We start from the raw sequence: 23,548 nt of genomic DNA on the forward strand, positions 1-23,548 counted from the left end.
TCCCAGAGCGGCCTCGTCTCAGAAATGAATGAGATAAATTACCCCCTTCCAGGGAGTTCATCAATCTTGGTCTGCTGGGCAAAGCGCGTGTGGCAGAAACCTGAACATGCTCAGGGAGACAAGCAGCTACACAGACAGTTGTTTATAAGAGGGGATGAGCGATGCAGCAGAGGGAGGTACCAGCTGGAGCACAGAGCCCTCAGAGAGCGGGAGTCGCCTTACCCCAGCACAGTAATCTCCGCTGATGGTGACCCGCTGGAACTCGGGCATGGCATACAGTGCAGGCGCGGGCTGGGAAGTGATTCCAGGGAGCACAGGGGTTGCAGGAGACATGGCCGGACTGGCTGTTGGGGGTCCCTTCCAATCTTGCTGCGTCGGCATTTGCAGAGACAGGGACTGGGACCGAATCATCTTAAAACTTTTCTTTCTAAAAGTCAAGAGCAAGGAAATGTGAGAGATAGAAGCAGCTAATTTGAGGGGAGTGATAAAAGAGTCTTTGTTCTGGACATGGCAGGACAATCTGACTCTGATTAATCACTAGTGCTGGACCCATTATTAAGAAGTTTCTAGGAGTTCCTGTTGTGGCTCAGAGGTAACGACCCCGACCAGTAGCCATGAGGATAAGGGTTTGATCCCTGGCCTCCCTCAGTGGGTTAAGGATCCAGCATGGCCATGAGTTGCGATGTAGGTCATAGACGCAACTCAGATCTGGTGTGACTATGGCTATGGTGTAGGCTGGCAGCTGCAGCTCTGATTCAACCCCAAGCCCAGCAACTTTTTTTAGGGCCATGGAAGCAGCCCTTAAAAAAAAAAAAAAAAAAAAATTCTCAACTCTGACTAGCATCCATGAGGACATAGGTTCGATCCCTGGCCTTGCTCAGTGGGTTTAGGATCTGGCTTTGCCATGAGCTTCGGTGTAGGCCACAGACCAAAGCTTGGATGTGGTGCTGCTGTGGCTGTGGCATAGGCTGGAGGCTGCAGCTCCAATTTGACCCCTAGCCCGGGAACCTCCATATGCCAAGGGTACAACCACCACCCCCAAAAAAGTTTCTAATTATTCATGCCTTCCTCTCCCTGAATGCAATACTCTAGGCACCCTGTGGTCACTAAGAACTGCTGTGGGCTGTGTTTGCAGGGTGCGTGGAGCATCGGAGTAGGCAAATGTCTCAGGAGACAGAGGGAAGACTGATCTGTGGGGGTCTAACTCTGAGGGCAGACGAGGTGAGGACCATGTCAAATCAACCAGCATGCTGTCTTCAGATAAAGCCAGACCCTGAGTCCCAGTACACAGAGTCTCAGATAATCACCGTGCATTTCACAGAGTTAGAAAACGGGGGCACTGGAGCCAGAAAAGCTCATGCCATCAACCCGTCCCACCTCCTGTTTTCATAAAGGACTCAGGGGACCAGGGATGGGAAACAAATTCTACAAAGTCATGGCCAGGTGGCAGCTAGCCCTTCGCACCCCACCTCCCTGGCAGCCTGTCACCCTGGCTGCTCCTTCCTGCAGCCTGACATGTGCCTTCCTGGCTGCTCTGGGCAGGCACAGATCTGTTATTGGAAAGGGACTGATCAGCATCAATTCCAGTCCTCTCAACTTGTCACCTTGGCACCAAAGGCTGATTTCACAAACTCCTGGGGAAGCAGGTGCAAGGTTGGTTTCAAATGCCACAAGCTCATGCTTATCTGCAATGCTGACTTAGGAACATTCATTTTCCTGTTAACTAATTAGTAATGTTTCAAACGACACCACCCCAAGTCCTAGGATCCCCAGGAAGAAAGTCAGGCAAGAGGGAGGTGAGGACCTCAGCACTTCCTCTCCCATGTCTTTTTCTGCCTCTGAGGGAACCCAGACCCCCAGCAATGCCAGAAACCAGCTGACCAGAGGGCCCAGCAGTGGGCCAACTAGCCCGGTACAACCAGAGCCTCCAGCCAAGAATTCAAGAGCAACTGTGACCACTCCCTGCCCCCAAAGCCCACAAAAACCCCTCCTCTTCTCCAGGCACCAGTGACATCTACAGGGTATGGAGAAATTTGTTATCTCCAAACGGACCTCATGACTCACCCGAAACCAGCTATCTTCCTCCTGGCTCTTGGCCAGGTCTCTCCTCACTGATCCATGGCCAATTTACAGGAACTACAGTTCCCTGACCTCTCTCTACACCCAATGCTTGCCATGGCTCTCTGGTCACTATCCACCCACGTGTGTTATCACTTCTTTGGGGACAAGGCTATTTCTACCTGGAAAATGGAGGCAGCCCCTTTATCAGAAGTCTGTCTTTGCCCTGCCCTTAAATGCTAGGTTATTCAGGAAACCCAGGCTGAACTTCAGGAACCTCCAGCCCAGGTTTTCCCCAGCTTGCCCTCCATCTATCACATGGAGCTGAGTCAAGCATCTTGTCCCAAGAAAGAGGCCAACTGATGCCTGTCAATCATTCCTCAGAGGCAGGCCCACGTTGAGTAATGAGGTTCCCACTTTGGCATCTTTGGGATGGTCACACCTAGAAGAAAAGCCATTACGTTGGGCTCCGTCTCATGTTCTGACAGGCCCCATGAGACCCTGACTCCTGTGTCACTCACATGCCTGCTAGGTCACTATCTTTATCTCCATGCCAACTTAACCCCCACAAGCCTCAGCCAATGCTGCCTAAGGACCAGTCCTGATAAGGAAAGAACCGAGGTAACATCTAAGGTGAACAACAGGTTAAAAAGGCTTTAAAAAATAATAATAATAACTCGGAAGTTCCCATCATGGCTCAGTGGTAACGAGCCCAACTAGGATCCATGAGGACTCAGGTTCAATCCCTGGCCCTGCTCAATGGGTTAAGGATTCAGCATTGCCGCAAGCTGTGGTATAGGTCACAGACATGGCTCAGATCCCACATTGCTGTGGCTGTGGTGTAGGCTGGCAGCTGCAGCTCTGATTTGACCCCTAGCCTGGGAACCTCCATATGCCATGGAGTGTGGCCCTAAAAAGACAAATAATAATAACCCAACCATGATCAGAAAGCTGGAAGGCTGCCTAAGCCAAGAGCCCACCAGGCTTGTCCAAGAAACATCCATACTCCTCTGCCACAGAGAAGACACCAGTACCCACCAGCTGTGTCCCCAAGTTCACCTTCTTAAAGACACCCATTATGGCTCCAGCCTTGGACTTGAGGTGAGCCCCAGAAGGTCACATGTGGACATCCATGGGCTGGGAGCTCTGACTCTGCAGGGACAATGGACAGGTTTGACAACAGATGGGTCAACTCCTCATCAACCATGGGCAAGGGCTTGCAATAAACCAGCATTAACCACCAAACTTGTCTCCACGAAAACTAAAAAAGCTAAATGGAGGGAGTTCCCATTGTGGCTCAGCAGGTTACAAACCCAACAAGTATCCATGAGGATGTGGGTTCGATGCCAGGCCTCACTCAGTGGGTTAAGGATCCTGCGTTACTATGAGCTGTGGTGGTCGTCGCAGGTGCAGCTTGGATCCCGAGTTGCTGTGGCTGTGGTGTAGGAGGGCAGCTGCAGCTCTGATGCAACCCCTAGCCTGGGAACTTCCATATGCCGCACATGTGGCCCTAAAAAGCAAAGCAAAGCAAGAGAGACAGAGAGAGACAGAGGGAGAGGAAGGAAGGAAGCGGGGGAGGGAGGGAAGGAGAGAGAGAGATAGGAAGGAAGGAAAGAAGAAGAAAAGAAGAATGGAGCCCCAGGAAAGAGCCCTGTGCTTATCTTCTGCGGCTGTGCTACGCATTGCCAGAAGCCTGGTGACTTCAAGCCCCCAGTTGCTGGCTCACAGCTCAGGAGGTGAGATATCCAAGTGAGCCTGGCTGAACTCTATGCCCCAGGTATCAAAGGCCAAAATCAAGGGGTTATCCACACTGGGCTCTTAACAGAAGATCCTGGAGAAGCATCCACATCCAAGCTCATGCAGGTGTTTAGCAGAATTCAGTTCCACATGGCCCTAGACCGGCCCCGGTTCCCCACTGGCTACTGGGCAAGAGTAGGCCTCTGCTTCTTGCACATAGCGCCCTCTGTCTTCAAAGCCTGGCACTGGTGCTTGGAATCCTCCCTCACTACTGCTGAGAAAGCTCTCTTGCACTAAGGGTGCGAGAGATCAGATCAGGCCCATTCATAACCTCCCCATCTTCAGGTCCACAGAGTCACACACCACAGCGTAATCACAGGATCGATGTCTCATCCTATTAAAGGGTCTGGAGATTAGGGAAAGACACTTCCTGGGGGACATTTTAGAAGTTCTGTCAACCACCCATATCTAGTATCCATTCGGTACTGCTGAGGCTCAGCCACAAAGGGGCAACTGAGTGACCAAGAATTTGCAGATATGTGTGTGTATGTCCACACGTCTGTCCTTTCTCTCCCAAAGCTGCTGAAGCTCCACGTGTGTCACGAGAATGAAGAAGTTATCATAAGCTTTTTTCTGAATTATAGAACCATGAAGTGTCCTGGTTAGAAAGGGCTTTACAGATCACATGCCCCAATCCTCTCACTAAGGCAGCCTTTGCTTGAATACCTCAAGCGACAGTGAGCTCACTCCATTTCTGAGTAAAACATCCACTGTCAATCATTTATTCAAAAACCATTTACCAAGCACCTACTCTGGGCCAGGCCAGTGCTAAGCACGTAAATACAAGGTGAACAAAACATGAGCTGTTGCCACTGTTAGAAAGCACTTCCTTGTGATGAGCCAAGATCTGTCTGTCCACAGTTCCACCTGTTGCACCCCATGTTAGCTCTTGGGACACAGAGTAAGCCAGCTCGCTCTGCCACAGCTGGCCCGCCCCTTCCTTCCCCTACCCACATGTCCATCTGGCAGAAACTCACTTCTGCCAAAGACCTGGGCCATGCAAGCACCAGCTCCAGGCCAAGCCCAGGGGCCCAAAGGGCCAGAGAACAGCTTTACCCTCCCTCCTGGGCCACAAGAACCTTCCTGCCCAACCAGGCCCTCAACCCAAGGACATGCCCTGCTCCTTTGGGCTGTGATTATGGCATCTCTCAGCACCTGTCTGCTGTCCCCACTCGTGCTATGGCACCCTTGTCTGCCATTCTGTGTCCCCACCCATACCCCACCCCTCTCCCCAGCCCTTCTCAGCTCCTAGACACCTTAGTCAAGAACCCTGGGGCCAGAGTTCCTGTTGTGGCTCAGCGGAAACGAACCCACCTAGGAACCATGGCCTCACTCAGTGGGTTAAGGATCCAGCATTGCCGTGAGCTGTGGCATAGGCTGCAGATACTGCCTGGATCTGGCGTTGCTATGGCTGTAGCTCTGATTGGACCCCTAGCCTGGGAACTTCCATATGCCACAAGTGTGGCCCTAAAAAGACCTTTAAAAAAAAAAAAATAGGCCCTTCCTCCCAAAGAGGAGCTTCCTCCAAGGGGCCTGCTGCCCACTGCCCTTTTACTAAAGGCTCTCAACTATGCACAGCCAGGAGATCACAACGAACTCCACTTTATTTGATAAATAACCATGTGCCAGCTCCCGGAGGGCAGAGCTGTAAAGTATTCCGCTGACTCCAGAGGCTGAGATGTGCTGGTGTCAGTGGCCAAACATTTCAATAGACCATCATCATACAGCATGGCTGGTATGACGAGATGCCTGGCTAATTTGGGATCCCAGAGGAGACACCTAATCCAGTCTGGGGGTGGGAACCGTGGAGCAGAGGGGGTCAGGAAAGACTCCCTGCCTCCTTCTCAGAGGGGGAAGGGAACATTCCGGAATGGGACAACTTGTTTGAATCCCTCCCACGCACACACTCAGACCATTCTGGCAGCGCCTACCCTCCAGGTAAGAGCTACCATTCTAAAGATTCAAGGCAGGGGTCACAAACCGGCATGAGGGTTCATTAACAATTTGAATCTGGAGTTCCTGTCATGGCATAGCAGAAACAAATCTGACTAGGATCCCTGAGGATGAAGGTTTGATCCCTGGCGTTGCTCAGTGGGTTAAAGATCTGGTGTTGCTATGAGCTGTGGTGTAGGTTGCAGATGCAGCTCGGATCTGGCGTTGCTGTGGCTGTGGTGTAGGCCGGCAGCCACAGCTCCAATTCAACCCCTAGCCTGGGAACCTCCACATGCCATGGGTGCAGCCCTAAAAAAGCAAAAAAAAAAAAAAAAGCAAAAAAACAATTTGAATCTGATGTCATTAGTGAGGCTGGCATTCTTCATGTCCACTGTCCCCACTGTCACTGCCCTGATTCACAGGGAAGTAAGGACCCTGGTCTATGGAGGGAGCGGCTGAAGGGCTGGCACCTGCTCTGACTGAGACCATTGGTCACAGCCTATCCGAAAAGGAGAAGGTAGAAACCGCTGCCTATGATGGGTGTTGCCTGGTAGGTGCTACAAGAGGGGTGTGCAGTGGCCCAGAGCCCTACTGAGTGCACAGCCAGGGACCAGCGGCCTGACCACGTGGGTGCAGCTTTGATTTGCACACTTGAAGCCCATCTGGTATAAAGACAACCTCAGTTACTTCTCCCCTCTGATAACCCACCGTCACCTGCCACCTGCCGTCACCTGTCACTGCCCTGCCCCGATCCCTGACCAAGTGCAGGTCTCCACTGACCCCTCTTCCCTTCCTCCCTTTCCCCAGTCCCTCCCAGGTGCCCTTCTTCCTGAGAGCAAGATGAAGTACCATCTCTACTACCTGGTAAATTAAGTCAAACTCTATTCTTAATTTTACAAGCCTATGAATTAAACTGTTTCATATGAAGCTTTTGTCAATGGCCCCGAATTTAAAAAGGGACCTACCCTCAGTTTAAGAAGTTTCCCAAAACAAAATGATTTAGCTGTGCTATGCTCAATTCATAATAAACATCTGTTTATCTGTTTTACAGGGAAGTAGCTGTTCTAGACAGCTAAATTTTTCAGATAAAATCTTTCCCCTTTATACCCTAATCAAAAAAAAAAAAAAGCAACTTCAGTGCGGCTTTTAAAAATGAAATTCAGGAATTCCTTTTGTGGCTCGGAGGTTAATGAACCAGACTAGGATCCATGAGGATGTGGGTTCGATCCCTGGCCTCACTCAGTGGGTTATGGATCTGGCATTGCCGCGAGCTGTGGTGTAGGTCTCAGACGCGGCTCAGATCCCGAGTTGCTGTGGCGTAGGCCAGCAGCTGTAGCTCCAATTTGACCCCCAGCCTGGGAACCTCCATATGCCATGAGTGTGGCCTGAAAAAGCAAAAAGAAAAAAAGAAAGAAAGAAAAAGGAAATGTATAATTCCTGTATCTGAATCAGAACATAAGTTAAACTTTGCTCTGTGACTCAGGGTCATCATTGCATTATTCAGTCATCATCTTTAGAGGCGTTTTTGTCCTGAGACTGTTGTGCTTTGAATTCTTGTGACTGCTTTTCCTAATTACTCTGTTTCCTCCCTCACTGCTGACTGTCACATAATAACAACAAAAGCAGGAACACTGATGATGCCTAAGCACAGTGCAAAGCAATCATCTTCATTAGCTCCTTTCATTCTCACAAGGAAGGCCCTTCTATTATCCTCATTCTGCAGATCAGGAAACAGGCTGCTCCAGAACTTAAGATCCTTGCCCGAGGCCACTCAATAGTAAGAGATGGGCTGTCATTTAAACCAGTCAGTCTGAGCTCACAGCCACCATGCCGCACATACGTGACTCTGCCTATAAAAGTCCCTCTCGCCATTTCTAATTGGCTTCCTTCAATCTGTCACAGGATTAGAAACAAAATAACCAAGCTTATTAGGACTCTGTGTAAAGAAAGAATAGGAGTTCCGGTCATGGCTCAGCAGAAACGAATGTGACTAGCATCCATGAGGACATAGGTTCGATCCTTGGCCTCGCTCAGTGGGTTAAGAATCTGGCTTTGTCGTGAGCTGAGGCGTAGGCCAGCAGCTGCAGCACTGATTCAACTCCATATGCCACAAGGCAGCGAGAAAGAATAGATGATGTTGGAATGGATAAGCAATGAGATCCTGCTGTGTGGCACCAGGAACTATGTCTAGTCACTTGTGATGGAACATGATAATGTGAGAAAAAGGAATGTGTACATGTATGTGTAACTGGGTCACCATGCTGTACAGTAGAAAATTGACAGAACACTGTAAACCAGCTATAGTGGGAAAAAATAAAAGTCATTATATTTAAAAAAAAGAAAGAATAGACGATGAGGTGAGAATATGGGGGGGTCACAGCAAAAGGGTACAGGGTTTCTTTTGGGGGGTGATAAAAATGTGCTAAAATTAATTGTGATGACGGTTGCACCAACCGCAAACACGCTAAACCACAAAATCGTATACTTTAAGTGGCTGGATTGTATGTTATGTGGAGTTTGTCTTAATAAAGTTGCCTAAAAAGGAGAAGAGGAAACAGGGAGAGTCAGAGGAGCCCTCCTGTGCATTCTGGTTGCCCATCAGACATTCTGCATGCCAACAATGTCCATTCACAGTGTGGATGAATTCTGGCCAGGTACCCATGGTGAGATTTCAAGTGAACAGCAGATGGCTGCTGGGTACCAGCGGGGTTTTCCTGTCTTCGCCTTCTAACTTTGATTCCATGCACAGTCTACCCCTCCCATTCACCCTGACTCACAGGAGTCTCAACGGAGACCTGGCAAATGTCATCTTTTGCTGACCTCCCAATCTGGCCTGCAAAACAAGCACCTCTCTGAGCAGCCTGGGGTGCTGGCTCCCTAGAGTTGGCCCCTAGTCCTTGAAGGGTTCTATCCGACCCAGCTCAGCTCCTGCAGCTGCTAGAATCCTAATGGCAGCCTCCATGGGTTTTTTTTGTTTGTTTGTTTTGTTTTGTTTATGCTTTTAAGGGTCACACTTGCAGCATAGGGAAGTTCCCTGGCTAGGTATCAAGTCAAAGCTGTAGCTGCCTGCCTACACCATAGCTCACAGCAACGCCGGATCCTTTAACCCACTGAGCGAGCCCAGGGATCAAACCCACATTCTCATGGATACTAGTCGGGCTCATTACTGCTGAGCCAAAAAGGGAACTTCCAAGCCTCCATGTTTTAGGTGCTCATCTTCCTTACACACAACCCAAGCTTTTCATTCTTTTCGTAAAAAGCTGCTTTTACTTTCAAGTTTTAGCTAGTGCCTTTATATTAGACTTTAGCTCTTAGCTTTTTTTTGCTTTGCTTTTTAGAGCCGCACCCAGGGCATATGGAGGTTCCCAGGCTAAGGGTCTAATCAGAGTTACAGCTGCTGGCCTACACCACAGCCACAGCAATGCTGGATCTGAGCCTAAACTGCAACCTACACCACAGCTCATGGCAACACCGGATCCTTAACCCACTGAGCAAGGCCAGGTTTCAAACCCTCAACCTCATGGTTACTAGTCAGATTCATTTCTGCTGCACCACAACGGAAATCCCTTTAGCTCTTATCATTTTTTTTCCTTTTTATGACCTCACTTGTGCCATATGGAAGTTCTTGGGCTAGGGGTCAAATCAGAGCTGCAGCTGAGGCCTACACCATGGCTTGCAGCATTGCCAGATCCTTAACCCACTGAGTGAGGCCAGGGATCAAACCTGCATCCTTATGGAGACTATGTTGAGTCCTTAACCCACTGAGCCACAACAGGAACTCCTTTTCTTTTTAAATAAGAGAAAAAGAAAATGTTTGTAAAGAAAAGCCTTCTCTAAACACCAGGAACATTCAGGCTTATCAGAGGAGCCAGGGCGAGAGAGAGCTTTTGCCAAACAGGAAGGCCCATCTCATGTCACAGTTTGAAACACAAACCCACAGACTCTGGGTATCTGGAGACCTGCTTCTGGCTCTAAGCCTGGGGTTCCTTGCAAGAGGGCTGCATATTACCAATTACATTCCAGAATGTCAGGGAGCAGCCAGAGATAAAGAGGAAGCTGTGGAGAGGGCTCCTCCCTCAAACAGTTCACATCTGAATATTTGCATAGCAGCGCCTCTACTGAGCAGTGAGCCTGAAAGAAAAAATTGGGGGTGCACAGCTCCAGAGGACACTGGGACGTCTGACAGGTAGTCTAGAGGCCAGGTTGTCATTTGGCAGAAAAGCCACTGCTGGTTAGCAGGGAGCTGTTGTCCAGCTTTTCCCTTCGGTTCATTCAGATGCCTGAAATTTATACCCTGCAGAGCTGCACCTACTGTCACTCCAGTGTTTCCACATGGAACCAAAGACCCTGGCTCTGACTGGAGGTAGACAGCCTCGTGAGTAAAGTGTGGGGTACTACATTCAAAAGATGTGGGTTTTAGTCTCTGCCCTGTCACTTACTGGCTATGTATCCTTGTGCAATTTAACTTGTGAGCCTTAGTTTCCTTTTTTTTTTTTTTGCTTTTTTCAGGGCTGCACTCACAGCAAATGGAAGTTCCCAGACTAGGGGTCAAATCTGCCAGCCTACACCACAGTCACAGCAACACAGGATCTGAGCAGCATCTGCAACCTATACCACAGCTCATAGCAATGCTGGGTCCTTAGCCCACTGAGTGAGGAGACCAGGGATCAAACCTTTGTCCTCATGGATACTAGTCAGGTTCATTACCGCTGAGCCACAACAGGAACTCCCTGAGCCTTAGTTTCCTAATCTGCAAAATCAAGACAAGACTATCTACTTGAGAAGCTTAATGTGGGTATTAAAGAATGAAAGTCGACTGCACAGCCCAGTGCTTAGCCCACAGTAAGCAGTAGCTGCCACTGCTGCCCATCTCTGCCACAGGAAGTTGGACAAATAATTAACATTTCCATGGGGCTTACGGTGCTCCAAGCACTGCCCTGAGCCTTTTACAATTCCCTCATTCAATACCACACCCTAGTGGGGATGGAAAGAAGCTTCTTACCATCACTGCTTTACAGATGAAGAAACTGGTGCACAGAGAGGGTTCCTAATGGACTCAAGGTCACACAACATACTAGTGAGTGGCAGAATACAGCGGGGTCCAGGGAGCTGTAGCCATGCTGAGGTAGCATCAGTGGCAGCAGTGGAGATACAGGACATCTTTCCTCTGCCACATGTCCACTGCTCACCAACACAGGCTAAGTGCTGGGCTGTATCCTGGGCATAGAGTGGGAGCCAGATACAGTCCTTAAAGGGCTTCCAGTTGAAGCGGGCTGGTAGATGCAAACCAAGACCACCACAACTTAATAAGTAGGGGAAGAATAGCGTTTCTGGAGTGTAGCTTGCAGAGGAATTTCTGGAAAGCATAGAGCGCTGTTTGGACTTATGTAAGAAGGCTTCCAGGAGTTCCCGTCATGACTTGGCGATTAGCGAACCCGACAAGCATCCATGAGGACACAGGGTCGATCCCTGGCCTTGCTCAGTGGGTTAAGGATCCAGCATTGCCATGAGCTGTGGTGGAGGCCACAGACACAGCTCGGATCTGGCGTTGCTGTGGCTGTGGTGTAGGCTGGCAGCTCCAGCTCTGATTGGACCCCTAGCCCGGGAACCTCCATATGCTGCAGGTGAGGCCCTAAAAAGACAAAAACTAAAAAATAAAAATGCACCGTTTAAAAAGAAAAAGGAAAAGGACTCTTCATGTGTCGGCTGGCTCCTGGCTAGGTTTGGCCAATGGCAACTACTGAGGACAACTGGAACATGCCAGAAAGATTTAGCTACTATCTCCTGCCTCCATCTCTCCCTTGGGATCCATCTCTGCAGCTATTGCCTCTCCCTCTAGGCTCCAGTTTCCATTGGAAAAGCCACTGCAGTTCCAGCTTCTCCACCCTGGGCTCCAGCAACACCACTTCTCTCTACTGTCTCTCCAGCCTGGGGTGGTAGCAGCTTCCTACGGTGTCTCTGGGCTGCCTCTCTCCCCCTTTGCTTGCCTCCCGCGGTTCTCTACCACCTCTGTAATCAACTCCTTGCATTAAAATCCCATTTCCAACTTGCATTAAAATCCCATTTCCAACACTCAAGTAGATTCTGTTTTTCTGGGTAGACCCTGACTGATACAGCACTTATCATAGCTTGTCATTTTTTTAATTAATTTATCCAGTCGCTTAATTATCATCTAGACCAACGATAATCTTTACAGGACAAGGACTTATCTATCGTGTTCATGAATGCGTCCCCTGTGCCCAGCACAGCACCTGGCAAATGGCGAGCTGAGGTAATTAATCATGCAAAGTATGCGTCAAGTGAAGGAAAGAAGCAAAATTGGTGTTTCCCAAGAAAGCCTCACATTTCCAGAAAGAAAATGGAAATGGCACTCGTGTGTTTGTGCACATGATTTGTTATTAAAACAGCCGTAGAGGAGTTCCCGTTGTGGCTCATCAGTAACGAACCCAACTAGGATCCATAAGGATGCAGGTTCAATCCCTGGCCTCGCTCAGAGGGTTAAGGATACGGCAGTGTCATGAGTTGTGGTATAGGTCGAAGATGCGGATCAGATCCTGCTTTGCTGTGGCATAGAGCGGCAGCTGCAGCTCCAATTTGACCCCTAGCCTGGGAACCTCCATATGCCGAGGGTGCGGTCCTAAAAAGACAAAACAAAACAAAACAAAAAAGCAGTAATCGAGAAAGTGGGTTCTGATATTCTCAACCAAAGGCAATAAAACCGGCTTCAGTGAATAAGTGGTGAGTTAAGTAGCCCTGGTTAAGAAATCAACTCAGGAGTTCCCATCGTGGCGCAGTGGTTAACGAATCCAACTAGGAACCATGAGGTTGCGGGTTCGATCCCTGGCCTTGCTCAGTGGGTTAAGGATCCGGCACTGCCGTGAGCTGTGGTGTAGTTTGCAGACGCGGCTTGGATCCCGCGTTGCCATGGCTCTGGCCAGTGCTTACAGCTCCAATTAGACCCCTAGCCTGGGAACCTCCATATGCCACAGGAGCGGCCCTAGAAAAGGCAAAAAGACAAAAAAAAAAAAAAAAAAAAGATAAAGAAAGAAAGAAATCAACTCAGCACCCAGGACAGTCAAATTCACACAAGGCGCCTCAGCACAGAACAGGCACCTACAGCCTGCCTGGGTCTGCACAGTCACACACAAGTCAGGGGAACAAACCTTTTCGCAGTCTCCACGGACTTCTGCTCCGCCAGCTCCTTCTGCAGCTCCCTCTCCTTGGCCTCCTTCTGCCCGATGGGGCAGTCCTCAGGGACGGTGAAGAGGGACAGGGCATCTTTGCTGTCCTCTTCTCGGAGCACTTTGGCGAACACCTTCTCAGCCAGGAGCCGGACTTGCTCGTCCACCTCGGAGATGTTCAGCTTGGGGAACTGGCGAGGCATCTCGGCTAGCAGAGAAAGAAGCAGCGTGAGCCCTTGTGATGTAGTCGCCAGAGCACGGTAGGAAAAAGTACCAAAATAAAGGCAGCAATCTACTTGGAAAGACCCCAAACCAAACCCAGCATGCAAATTTTTCAAACTAGCTCCAGAAGTAACCACATATGAAGGGTGTGGGCCCAGTTAGGTTTCATGAGAAACCCAACGTCCAGAAGTGAAAGAGTCAACCACCCAAGTGGGCTTCCGTTTTTGCCAAGCCAGAGGTCCTCAGCACAGGGGTAGCCCTGCCGACCCCCACCCCCTGGCTCCGGTGATGGAGCCGGGGGAACAACATCCAGAGCCCCTTCCTGCAGACTGTGAGGAAGCCACGCTGGGGCTGCTCCCCCACTGCACAGGGGGGAGACCAAAGCCCAAAGGGTTTAATGATTGGCATAAGGTCCGACAAAATGACAGCAGAGCCCTGGGGACTCCACAGCTGCATCCCTCACCACATAAAACGAGGCCTTTTGGAGTTCCCGGCATGGCACAGTGGAAACGAATCCACCTAGGAACCATGAGGTTGCGGGTTCAATCCCTGGCCTCGCTCAGTGGGTTAAGGATCCAGTGTTGCCCTGAACTGTGGTGTAGGTCGCAGCTGCAGCTTGGATCTCGAGTTGCTGTGGCTCTGGCATAGACCAGCAGCTACAGCTCCGATTGGACCCCTGCCTGGGAACCTCCATATGCCGCAAATGTGGCCCTAAAATGGCAAAAGATCAAAAAAAAAGGCCTTTTGCAGAAAAGACATCAGTGCCACCACCTCCCAAACCCTCTGGAACTTCTATCAAGGCAGCAAATAAAATAAAGGCTTGGGGACAGGACTTTTCACCACTCAGAGCCCAGCTGAAAACTCACTCCCTCTAAGAAGCTTGCCCTTAGCCTCCTCTGTACCCTGGTTCCTCACTATCAGGAGCGGCCCTCAATCAACTGGTTGGTTCCTTTCTTTTCTGTCTTTCTTTCAACACTTACATAGCACATAGTAAGTACTCTCTTCCAACCCCTTTTTACTGTGAACTGAAGTCTGGCACTTGCCAGCAGCCTCTACATGGATTAAATCATGAGCCGCTGCAGCTGTGGACCCACAGCACCTCCTGCTCGGAGCTCAGGGTGAAAATCAGGCATGGAGCACTCTGTGCTCTGGGGAAACTGGAAGAACGGGTCTTCAGATAGATATTCTTAGGTGAAGATTTTATGTGCCCAATTTTTGCATTTTCTCCTATCTAGAAAAACACTCTCATCCTTCATGGTGATGTCTGCTCCTTGTGACTAGTAGTAACCTTTGTGAGACCAGTGGCAAACTTTGGTAATATATGTGCCTGGCTGCACACACCTCCCCCTCACCTTTATCATATCCTGAGATTCCCCCTTTTCCGCCTTGGGGCAGTATTTCAGATCTATTACAGCCCGGGCAGTAGTTAAGGATAAAACAAAGAACGTCATGGTCCTCTGTGAATGCGGTCACCTCCAAGGGTCACCTCCAAGGGCGAGAGCCTGAGAACGGGTGAGTCTTACAGGCTGTGAAACTCAGGATTCCGGCCTTGATAGCGAGGTGCATATCAAAGGAATGATTTCCGGGAGCCCAGGCCTCTTTTGTTCCTGCTAGGTGCCTTTTGTTGCAAAACCTCCTATATATCCTAGCTAACCCCCTGGCCTCCTCAGAGCAGTTTTTTAAGGCTACCTGAGATGCTGTCTCCCAGGCGTAAGTCCTAATTTTGTCCCAAATAAAACTTAAGTCCCAACTTTCAGGTTGTGCTTTTCTTTTTTTTTCTTTTTTTTTTTTTTTTTTTGTCTTTTGTCCTTTTTTTTAGGGCTTCACCCACGGCATGTGGAGGTTCCCAGGCTAGGGGTAGAGTCAGAGCTGCAGCTGTCAGCCTATGCCACAGCCAAAGTGACTCAGGATCCAAGCTGTGTCTGTGACCTACACCACAGCTCACAGCAACGTTGGATCCTTAACCCACTGAGCGAGGCCAGGGATCAACCCTGTGTCCTCATGGATACTAGTCGGATTCATTAACTGCTGAGCCACGATGGGAACTCCATCAGGTTGTGCATTTTTTTTCAGTCAACAATATTAACTCAGTTAACCCCACTATTCCCATTTTACAGGTAAGAAAATGAAGGCACAAAGATAACTTGCACAGGGTCAATGCAGGCACCTGGTTCCCACATCTGTCCTCTGAATCACTATATTGTGCTGCTTCTCTTTGCCCATTTGAGAATCAGGGCAGGTCTCCTCATTGTCCCCAGCATCACACTTATGGAATGATCACAGCATCCTTTCCACAAGCCGTCTTCCCCAGAAATGGCTCTGGAAGAGGAGTTTCCTGACAGTCCATTACCATGGTTTCTTTCAGCAGGGTTTAAAGAGAAAAGTGGGAGTTCCCATCGTGGCTCAGTCAGTGGTTAACGAATCTGACTAGGAACCATGAGGTTGCGGGTTTGATCCCTGGCCTCTCTCAGTGGGTTAAGGATCCAGCGTTGCCGTGAGCTGTGGTGTGGGTTGCAGACGTGGCCCAGATCTGGCGTTGCTGTGGCTGTGGTGTCAACCGGCAGCTACAGCTCCGATTGGACCCCTAGCCTGGGAACCTCCATATGCCGCAGATGCGGCCCTAAAAGGACGAAAAGACAAAAAATTTTTTAAATAAAGAGAAAAGCAGTTTTGGTTAGCCTGATAGAGGAGGATGAAGGTGAGACAGTGCCCAGCTGCCATCTGGCAGGAAGAGGAAACAATTACAGGGGAGGCAGGACTCCCTGGGCAACCTTGGGACAGCCATTCTCTGCACCTCAATATTCTTGCCTTTGAGACAAAGCGATTGGACTAAGGGGTCTCCAAGGCCCTCTCGGTTCTAACCACCATAATTCTAGGTACCAGAGAGGTTTCTGGTGCCTGGGGAGACTTGCTGCTCTGGTCTTCTCTGCAGCCCATGACACAGCCAGGAAGGAGGGAAGCAGGCAGGCAAAGTACCCCTGTGGGGCCCTAGACTGTGAAACCAATTTCCTCTCCTCCCCACCCCCGCCCCACCCTCAGGGGCTTGAGTGGGAGGGAGCTGGGAGGAGAGAGACAGCCCTGCACGCAACAGTGCTGGTCAGTGGTAGCGGAGACCAAGACAGCAAAGGCCTGTCTTGCAAAGAGGAAGAGCTGACTGTGGAGATTTCCACATCCTGATAACAGAGAGAAAGGGAAGCTGGAAACCATCAGAGCAGAGGCCAGAGAAGAAGGGGACAGGGGAAAGACATGGAGAGAAAGACAAAGAACAAGACCCAAGAGGAGCCGTAAGGAAAAAACAAAGCTGGACCCACCCCACCACCCCCCACCAGCTCTAAGGCCATGGTCAAGTACAACCTCAAAATCTCACATTGCATCTCCGAAGTAGACTCCCAACAGGCCCCAGGCAAGGAGCAGCACATGCCTTAACATTCAGGCACCTCACAGAGTAAACCCACTGCTAGAAAATGCTTCTCAGAAAAGAATCTGAAGGAAGGAAAAGTGCAAAGGTGTTTCCCTGCACTGTTTATATAAATAGCAGTAAAATGTCCAAATGAGAACATATTCACTTGAAAAAAAAAAAAATTTAAGCAACCAAAATTATACTTACGAGGACAGTGCAATCACATAAAAAATATACTGTGAAATAAAAGTGAAAAAAAACTAATACGTGAAACTGTACCCAAGATTTGATTACAATGATACGCATTTGATACGCATTTGCACCCCCTTATGGGTGAGGGCTGCAGGAGACACACACTCAAATGACCAGATGGCAGGACTGCGTGTGTAAGAGGCAACATCTGATCATTAATGCTATCATAATGTCATTTGCACAAAAAAACAAAAGATGAGGGCGTTCCTGTCATGGCTCAGGGGAAACGAATCTGAATAGCATCCATGAGGACACAGGTTCGACCCCCGGTCTCAGTCAGTGAGTTAAGGATCTAGCATTGCCATGAGCTGTGGTGTCGGTCGCAGACTCGGCTTGGATCCCTAGTTGCTGTGGCTGTGGTGGAGGCCAACGGCTACAGGTCCAATTGGACCCCGAGCCTGGGAACCCCTATATGCCACTGGTGCGACCCTTAAAAAAAAAAAAAAAAAAAAGACAAGGAGATCCTGTCTATGGCTCAGTGGTTATCGAATCTGACTAGGAACCATGAGGCTGCGGGTTCAATCCCTGGCCTTGCTCAGTAGGTTAAGGATCCAGCATTGCCGTGAGCTGTGGTGTAGGTCAAAGATGTGGCTCAGAACTGGCATTGCTGTGGCTCTGGCATAGGCCAGCAGCTACAGCTCCGATGCGACCCCTAGCCTGGGAACCCCCATATACATGGGAGCAGCCCTAGAAAAGGCAAAAAAGACAAAAAGACAAAAAAAAAAAAAAAAGACAAAAAACAAAGATGGTAGGAAGAAAATGAATTAGACTGAAGTTATAAAAAGAGAAAAAAAGGAAAACGAATCAAACCTCTACCTTCTAGATTTTGGCAGTAAGCATCCTCTCCCATCTAACCCACACCAGAGAGAGAGGGGCCAGTCCAAAGAGAATGCAAAGGCCATTTCTGCATTAGCTCTTGTCCTGAATGGAAGCTGCCCACCACCACCTTCCTACCCCGGACAAACACACACAAGCCTGACCCAGCCACATCCCTCAGACCCCCTCAGAAATGGGCATTTAGGGGGTCCTTTGTGTCTGAGGGCTTTAAGGCCAGATCCTGCCATGTTTTTTCATGCAGTGTTTTTAGCTTGCTCAAGTCAACCACACACATTTTTCAGGACGCATCTTTCTACGGAAGATCTTCCTTTTTCTTTAGCTCAAAGTGCTTAAATCATTCTTTTCCAAACTGGGACCCATGAGAAAGAAGTCCATACCGGTCACTATGCAGTAGGTCTATGGTCAGTTATTCACGGCTCCTTCACCCCAGAGTCACAGAGCACATCAGAGACTTGAGGATCAGAGTACCATCCTGATAGACCCCTTTATTTCAGAACCCACAAGAATCTCCTGCAAAACGACTCCCAGAATCTGAAATCATTGGGAAAGATGCCATTCCTTGCCTTAGGATTGACCAAGGAACCCAGCTGGGCCTTAGGAGCCTTCTAGACATTTGCCAGCTTCTGGACATCCAAGGCAGACAGCTCCCACCTGTTACTAACCCTCCCTCCAGAGCTCACCTCTCTTCTCAGACCCAGAGACCCCTGCCAGGCCAGGCAGGTGGAGAAAAGCCCACCATATACAAGCCAAGCAGAGCTTCAGCTCCAGCTGCCTGTTCAGGCCTGGCTTTCAACCACTTGTCACTGAAGCCAGCACGCTTGGGAGGCTTCACTGTGACCCTGCTGGCACTGGCTGGGAATACAGCTTATGTTGTTGTTATATCCAATACCCTCCAGTGAGCTTGGAGGAAAAGTGTCCCCAAGTTAGAGAGCTGTAAAAATGCCACCAATTTCAACAAATAGGAACTTTCTTATGGCATCACGGCCCCTCCAGAAAGGGAACACAGGGGGCCTCTTAAATTCCCTCCTTACACAAATGAAGCCATGCTTGTCCTCACCAGACTCCCACGATCAGAACCCACAACACAGACCTGAGCCTGGCGCTGGTGTCTCCATGGCTGATCCTGAGGACGCCACCCAGGCAACGCACTCATGCCAGGTGTGCGTGCTGCCAGGGAGCTGCGCTGAGTCAGTCTAAGTGCAGCTAGCTGGGTCCTGTCTGCAGCTGCTGCAGAGGTGGGAGGTCTCTATTTTGCATATCTGTGAGCAGCCCTGAGCAAGAGCAGGAAGAGTCTGGGCTGGAAATTCTTCCGTGAATGTGAAATGGAAGTGGAAAATGTCCAACAGTGCAAAAGGGCCCAGGTAATGCCAGTTATCACAGCTGCTGTGTCCAGAAGGCAGCGTCCTGGCCCCATTCACAGCCCTCTTCGGAGCAGGAAACTGAAGCTGCTGCTGCCCGATGCCACAGTGCATTCAGCCTTCCTGACCAACCACAGACGATAAGCCACGGCCTCCCTCGATCATCCAGACCCCTCCTGAAAGCTGAGTAGTAACTGCGATACCATCTCCCGTGCTGCTTCTATGTTGAAGGGCACTTCAGGCTCAGCCCAGCGACTGGGCTCTTCTCACCAGGGGGATTCGTCTATACACACACAGCCTGCCCGGGTCTCCTCAGAGAGCCCCCAAAGCAATCCTCCTGAGGGCACCCCAGGGCTGGCTGGGCACCTCTGGGCCAGTAGCCAACACGAGCCCCTCCCCCCACGTCTAAAAGAAGGAGGGACTCTGAACTGGAAGGGACAGAACCTCAGCGGCAGGGAGGGCTCAGCACAGGGGCAAATGAGGATGAGAAGCTGGCATGCCCTGCCCCATTCCTTCCTTTCTTTCCTGAAAGGAGCTGCACATCACAAGTGACAGGGCAGCCGGACCAGTTCTGCCAGAGCACGCGTGCCCACTCGCCCACCCACCCCCAGGAAAAGGGGTGCCTCCCACCTGACCCGCCTACCCACCCCAGCCTCCCCTCCTTACTGCCAGTCCCGGCTCCCAAGGCTCCCACGTGGGCCTCCAGCTCGGACGGAGAAGCTCCCTGAAAGCTGGCTGGACGCGGCCACCCCTGCCACCAGCAGCTGCCGCTCTCCCTGCCTCAAGGAACCCACAGCACAGTCAGGGTGATCACGACAGCATCACGGGGCACAAAGCTCCACTCTTCATCTGTCCTTTAGGAGAAGGACGGTCCTTTGTGGGGAAGTTCACAGCAGACGCACGGCCTCCCGGGGACTTAGACCAGCGGCGTGGGTCTGGGAAATAACCCTGAGCAACAGGGCTATTTCTGTGGTGCTGTTGAAATCCGGGGGAGAAGCGCCCAGAAAGGATGGGGCCAGTTGTTTACCAGGAGGCCAGCTCCAGCCCTGACTTGGGCCTGAGTCACCTCCTCACATCCAATCGTGAGGTTGTGCCTTCCTGAGCCCACATAATAATTCCTGTGCCCACAGAGCAGGATTACAGGGTTGACACACGATCCTCCAGCCGCTCCTGGGCTTTAGCTACCCAGAGATTACAACCCACCTGTCCTCACAACTGTTTCATAAACAGTGTGACCAGCAGACTACAGGCAACCTAGAGGGAGGGTAATGTGTATTCATTAAATAATTAAACGGCCTTAAAACAGAAGGAAAAAAAAATCTGAGTGCTTAGTACAATGCTGCCAAAGGGAAGAGAGGCAACTTATTCCCTCTGCTAGCAGGGGGTGGGGGGGGAAGTGGAGGAGCTATGATGAGGCTGCAGTGTGAGCATGCTAGCCCATCCAAGAACCAACTTGGACCCAGCATATCAGGGAGTCTTTTTTTTTTTTTTTTTTTTTTTCTGATTTTTAGAGCTGCACCCATGGCACATGGAAGTTCCCAGGCTAGGGGTCCAATCAAAGCTATAGCTGCCAGCCTACACCATAGCCACAGCAACGCTGGATCTCCGACCTACTGAGCAAGGCCGGCGATTGAACCCGCATCCTCATGGATCCTAGTGGGGTTCACTGCTGAGCCATGAAGGGAACTCCCACGCATCAGGGAATCTTATTCTGAACCTTTAAACAGACCATGGAAAGCCTTGATCTAAACAAGTATTTCCAAAGTGTGGGCTGTAGAACCTGAAACGTCAGAAGTCTTGGACAACACTGCATGCCAGAGTCCTTTATGAGGCTTCACACACAATCCTATTAGCAGGTTCTAGACATCCGAGAAGTCCTCCAGTCAGGAAAGCTGCCTGACTTTGTTTAACCCAACACATTGATGTGACCCTCCCACCACTGCCGCCATAGGAAAAAAGACCTATTAATATCCTGTGGCATAGGCTTTGGAAAATGCCTTCCACTTTGAGACTTCATTTTCCAGCTTGGAGAAAGCTGCCCTCCTGGGGCCCAGCTCTGGGTGTGAGATCCACTCCAGACAGAGATGGACAGCAGCCCCACTAAGATGACACAGGTTGGGACAGTGGCCAAGGGTCCCCCTGGAGAGTTGTGAGACCCTCCAGGACAGTAGCCACTTAGAAGGCAACTATAGCTCTGACCTGGGAGGGCAAACTTTGCTCAGGACCTAACAGCTCCACTTGGCGCCTACATATGGCTTAAATGTCTTCTTGGACTGAGGAATACTCATCTCAGACACAAAGCCTTATTTCCCTTTTGGAGAAGCATTAAGACAATCTATGATTCCACTGAATGGAAGAAAATAGTTGCTAATGATATGACCAATAAGGGGCTAATATCCTAAATATATAAACAGCTCATACAACTCAACATCAAAAACAAACAACTCAATTTTAAAATGGGTGTGGCGGGGTTCCCATCGTGGCTCAGCGGAAATGAATCTGACCAGCATCCACAAGGACACAGGTTTGATCCCTGGCCTTGATCAGTGGGTTAAGGATCCAGCCTTGCCCTGAGCTGAGGTGTAGGTCACAGACACAGCTCAGACCTCACCCTGCCGTGGCTGTGGTGTAGGCCAGCGGCTACAGCTCTGATTCGACCCCTAGCCTAGGAACTTCCATATGCTATAGGTGCGGCCCTAAAAAGACCCCCCTCCCCCCCCAAAAAAAGTCTGAATAGACCTGAATAGATATTTGTCCAAAGAAGACATACAAATGGCCAACAGGCACATGAAAAGACACTCAACATCATTATCAGAGAAATCCAAATTAAAACCACAATGAGATATCACCTCACACTTGTCAGAATGGCTGTCATCAAAAAAACCACAAATAACAAATGTTGGTGATGATGTGGAGAAAAAGGAACCCTCGTGCACTGTTGGTGGGAATGTAAATTGGTGCAGCCAGTGTGGAAAATGGTACGGCAGTTTCTCAAAAAGCTAAAAGTAGAACTACCATATGACCCAACACTCCTGGGTATATATCGGAAAGAAACGAAAACACTAATTCGGAAAGATACATGCACCTCAATGTTCATAACAGCATTATTTATAATTGCCAAGCTACAGAAGCAATTTAAGTGTCTACCAACAGAGGAATGAATGAAGAAGCTATCCGGTGTGTATGTACACTCCATATACACACAATGGAAGACTACTCAGTCAAAAAAGAATGAGGAGTTCCCTCATGGCTCAGTGGTTAACGAACTCAACTAGTATCCATGAGGACGCAGGTTCGATCCCTGGCCTCACCCAGTGGGTTAAGGATCCGGCGTGGCCGTGAGCTGTGGTGTAGGTCACAGACGTGGCTGGGATCCTGCGTTGCTGTGGCTATGGTGTAGGCCAGTGGTAACAGCTCCTATTGGACCCCTAGCCTGGGAATCTCCATATGCTGCAGGTGCACCCTAGAAGGACAAAAATAAAAAATAAAATGAAATTTTGACAGTTACAACAACCTGGGTGGACTTGGAGGGTAGTATACAAAGTGGAATAAGACAGGAAAGACAAATTCTGTACAATATCACTTACATGTGGAATCTTAAAAACGCAACAAACTAATGAATATAACAAAAGGGAAAAACACCCACAGATAGAGAAGGCAGATTGGTGGTTACCAGGGGAGAACAGGAAGGAGGAGGGACAAGATATGAGTAGGAGATTAAGAGGTACAAACTATTATGTATAATATAAAAAAGCTACAAGGACGTATTGTACAACACAGGGAATATAGCCAATATTTTATAACTATAAATGGAGTATAACCTTTAAAAATTGGGAATCATTATGTTGTACACCTGTAACTTATGTAATACTGCACATCAACTATATCTCAATTTTTTAAAATAGACTTAAAAACAGACAATCTATGATAACCAGGCCCAGGCCTGCATCTCCTGCCCAGAAAACCAGACTTCATCCACTTTGATCACTTAAGACTCCCTCACAAAACCCCAACAAACAGGAAAGGCTGGAATCAAATTACATCTCATCTAAAAAGATACCACTCTTCCCTCCCCAAAAGGATCCTGTGGGCTTTCCTATAGGGGTCCACTTTGTTTCTCATTTCTGAGGAGTGCATGACTCAGAGGGGCTGGGCACAGAGGCTTTGCCTATTAAATACCACTCCCATGACACACTTTGCCCATCTCATTCACTATTGTATCCCCATGCCCAGAATATACTGGGCACCAGGAAATATTTGGGGTTTTCTGTGGCTTTTGTTTTATTTTTGTCTTTTGGGGGGGGGGGCCACACCTGCAGCATATGTAAGTTCCCAGGCTAGGGGTCAAATCAGAGCTATAGCTGACAGACTACACTACAGCCACAGCAACGCCAGATCCGAGTCTCGTGTGCAACCTACAGCACAGCTCATGGCAATGCCGGATCCCTAACCCACTGAGCGAAGCCAGGGATCGAACCCGCAACCTCACGGATACTAGTCGGGTTCTTCAC

At 49.5% G+C, this 23,548-nt stretch overlaps 1 protein-coding gene across 7 annotated transcripts in view; it reads right to left on the reverse strand.

Annotated features, from left to right (window-relative positions):
* AMPD3 (adenosine monophosphate deaminase 3) overlaps positions 1 to 23,548 on the reverse strand; it is a 104,874-nt gene that overhangs the window by 27,706 nt on the left and 53,620 nt on the right. For 5 of the 7 annotated variants that reach the window (XM_085012074.1, XM_013994571.3, XM_013994570.3 and 2 more), the window contains exons 2-3: positions 12,951 to 13,176; positions 223 to 427 (exon numbers count right to left, since the gene is read on the reverse strand). In XM_085012074.1, coding sequence (XP_084868200.1) covers positions 223 to 427; positions 12,951 to 13,176 — 431 coding nt within the window. Of the gene's footprint in view, positions 1 to 222; positions 428 to 12,950; positions 13,177 to 18,769; positions 19,171 to 19,703; positions 20,234 to 23,548 lie in introns of those variants that run through there. The other 2 variants (XM_013994568.3, XM_013994566.3) reach the window with 2 other exon arrangements.

The sequence above is a fragment of the Sus scrofa genome, chromosome 2 (genome assembly GCF_054392235.1).
Source record: "Sus scrofa isolate SSC_HxYL_T2T_F1_AM1 chromosome 2, Sscrofa_HxYL_maternal_Yorkshire_Landrace_v2.0, whole genome shotgun sequence".
Lineage (NCBI taxonomy): Eukaryota > Metazoa > Chordata > Mammalia > Artiodactyla > Suidae > Sus > Sus scrofa.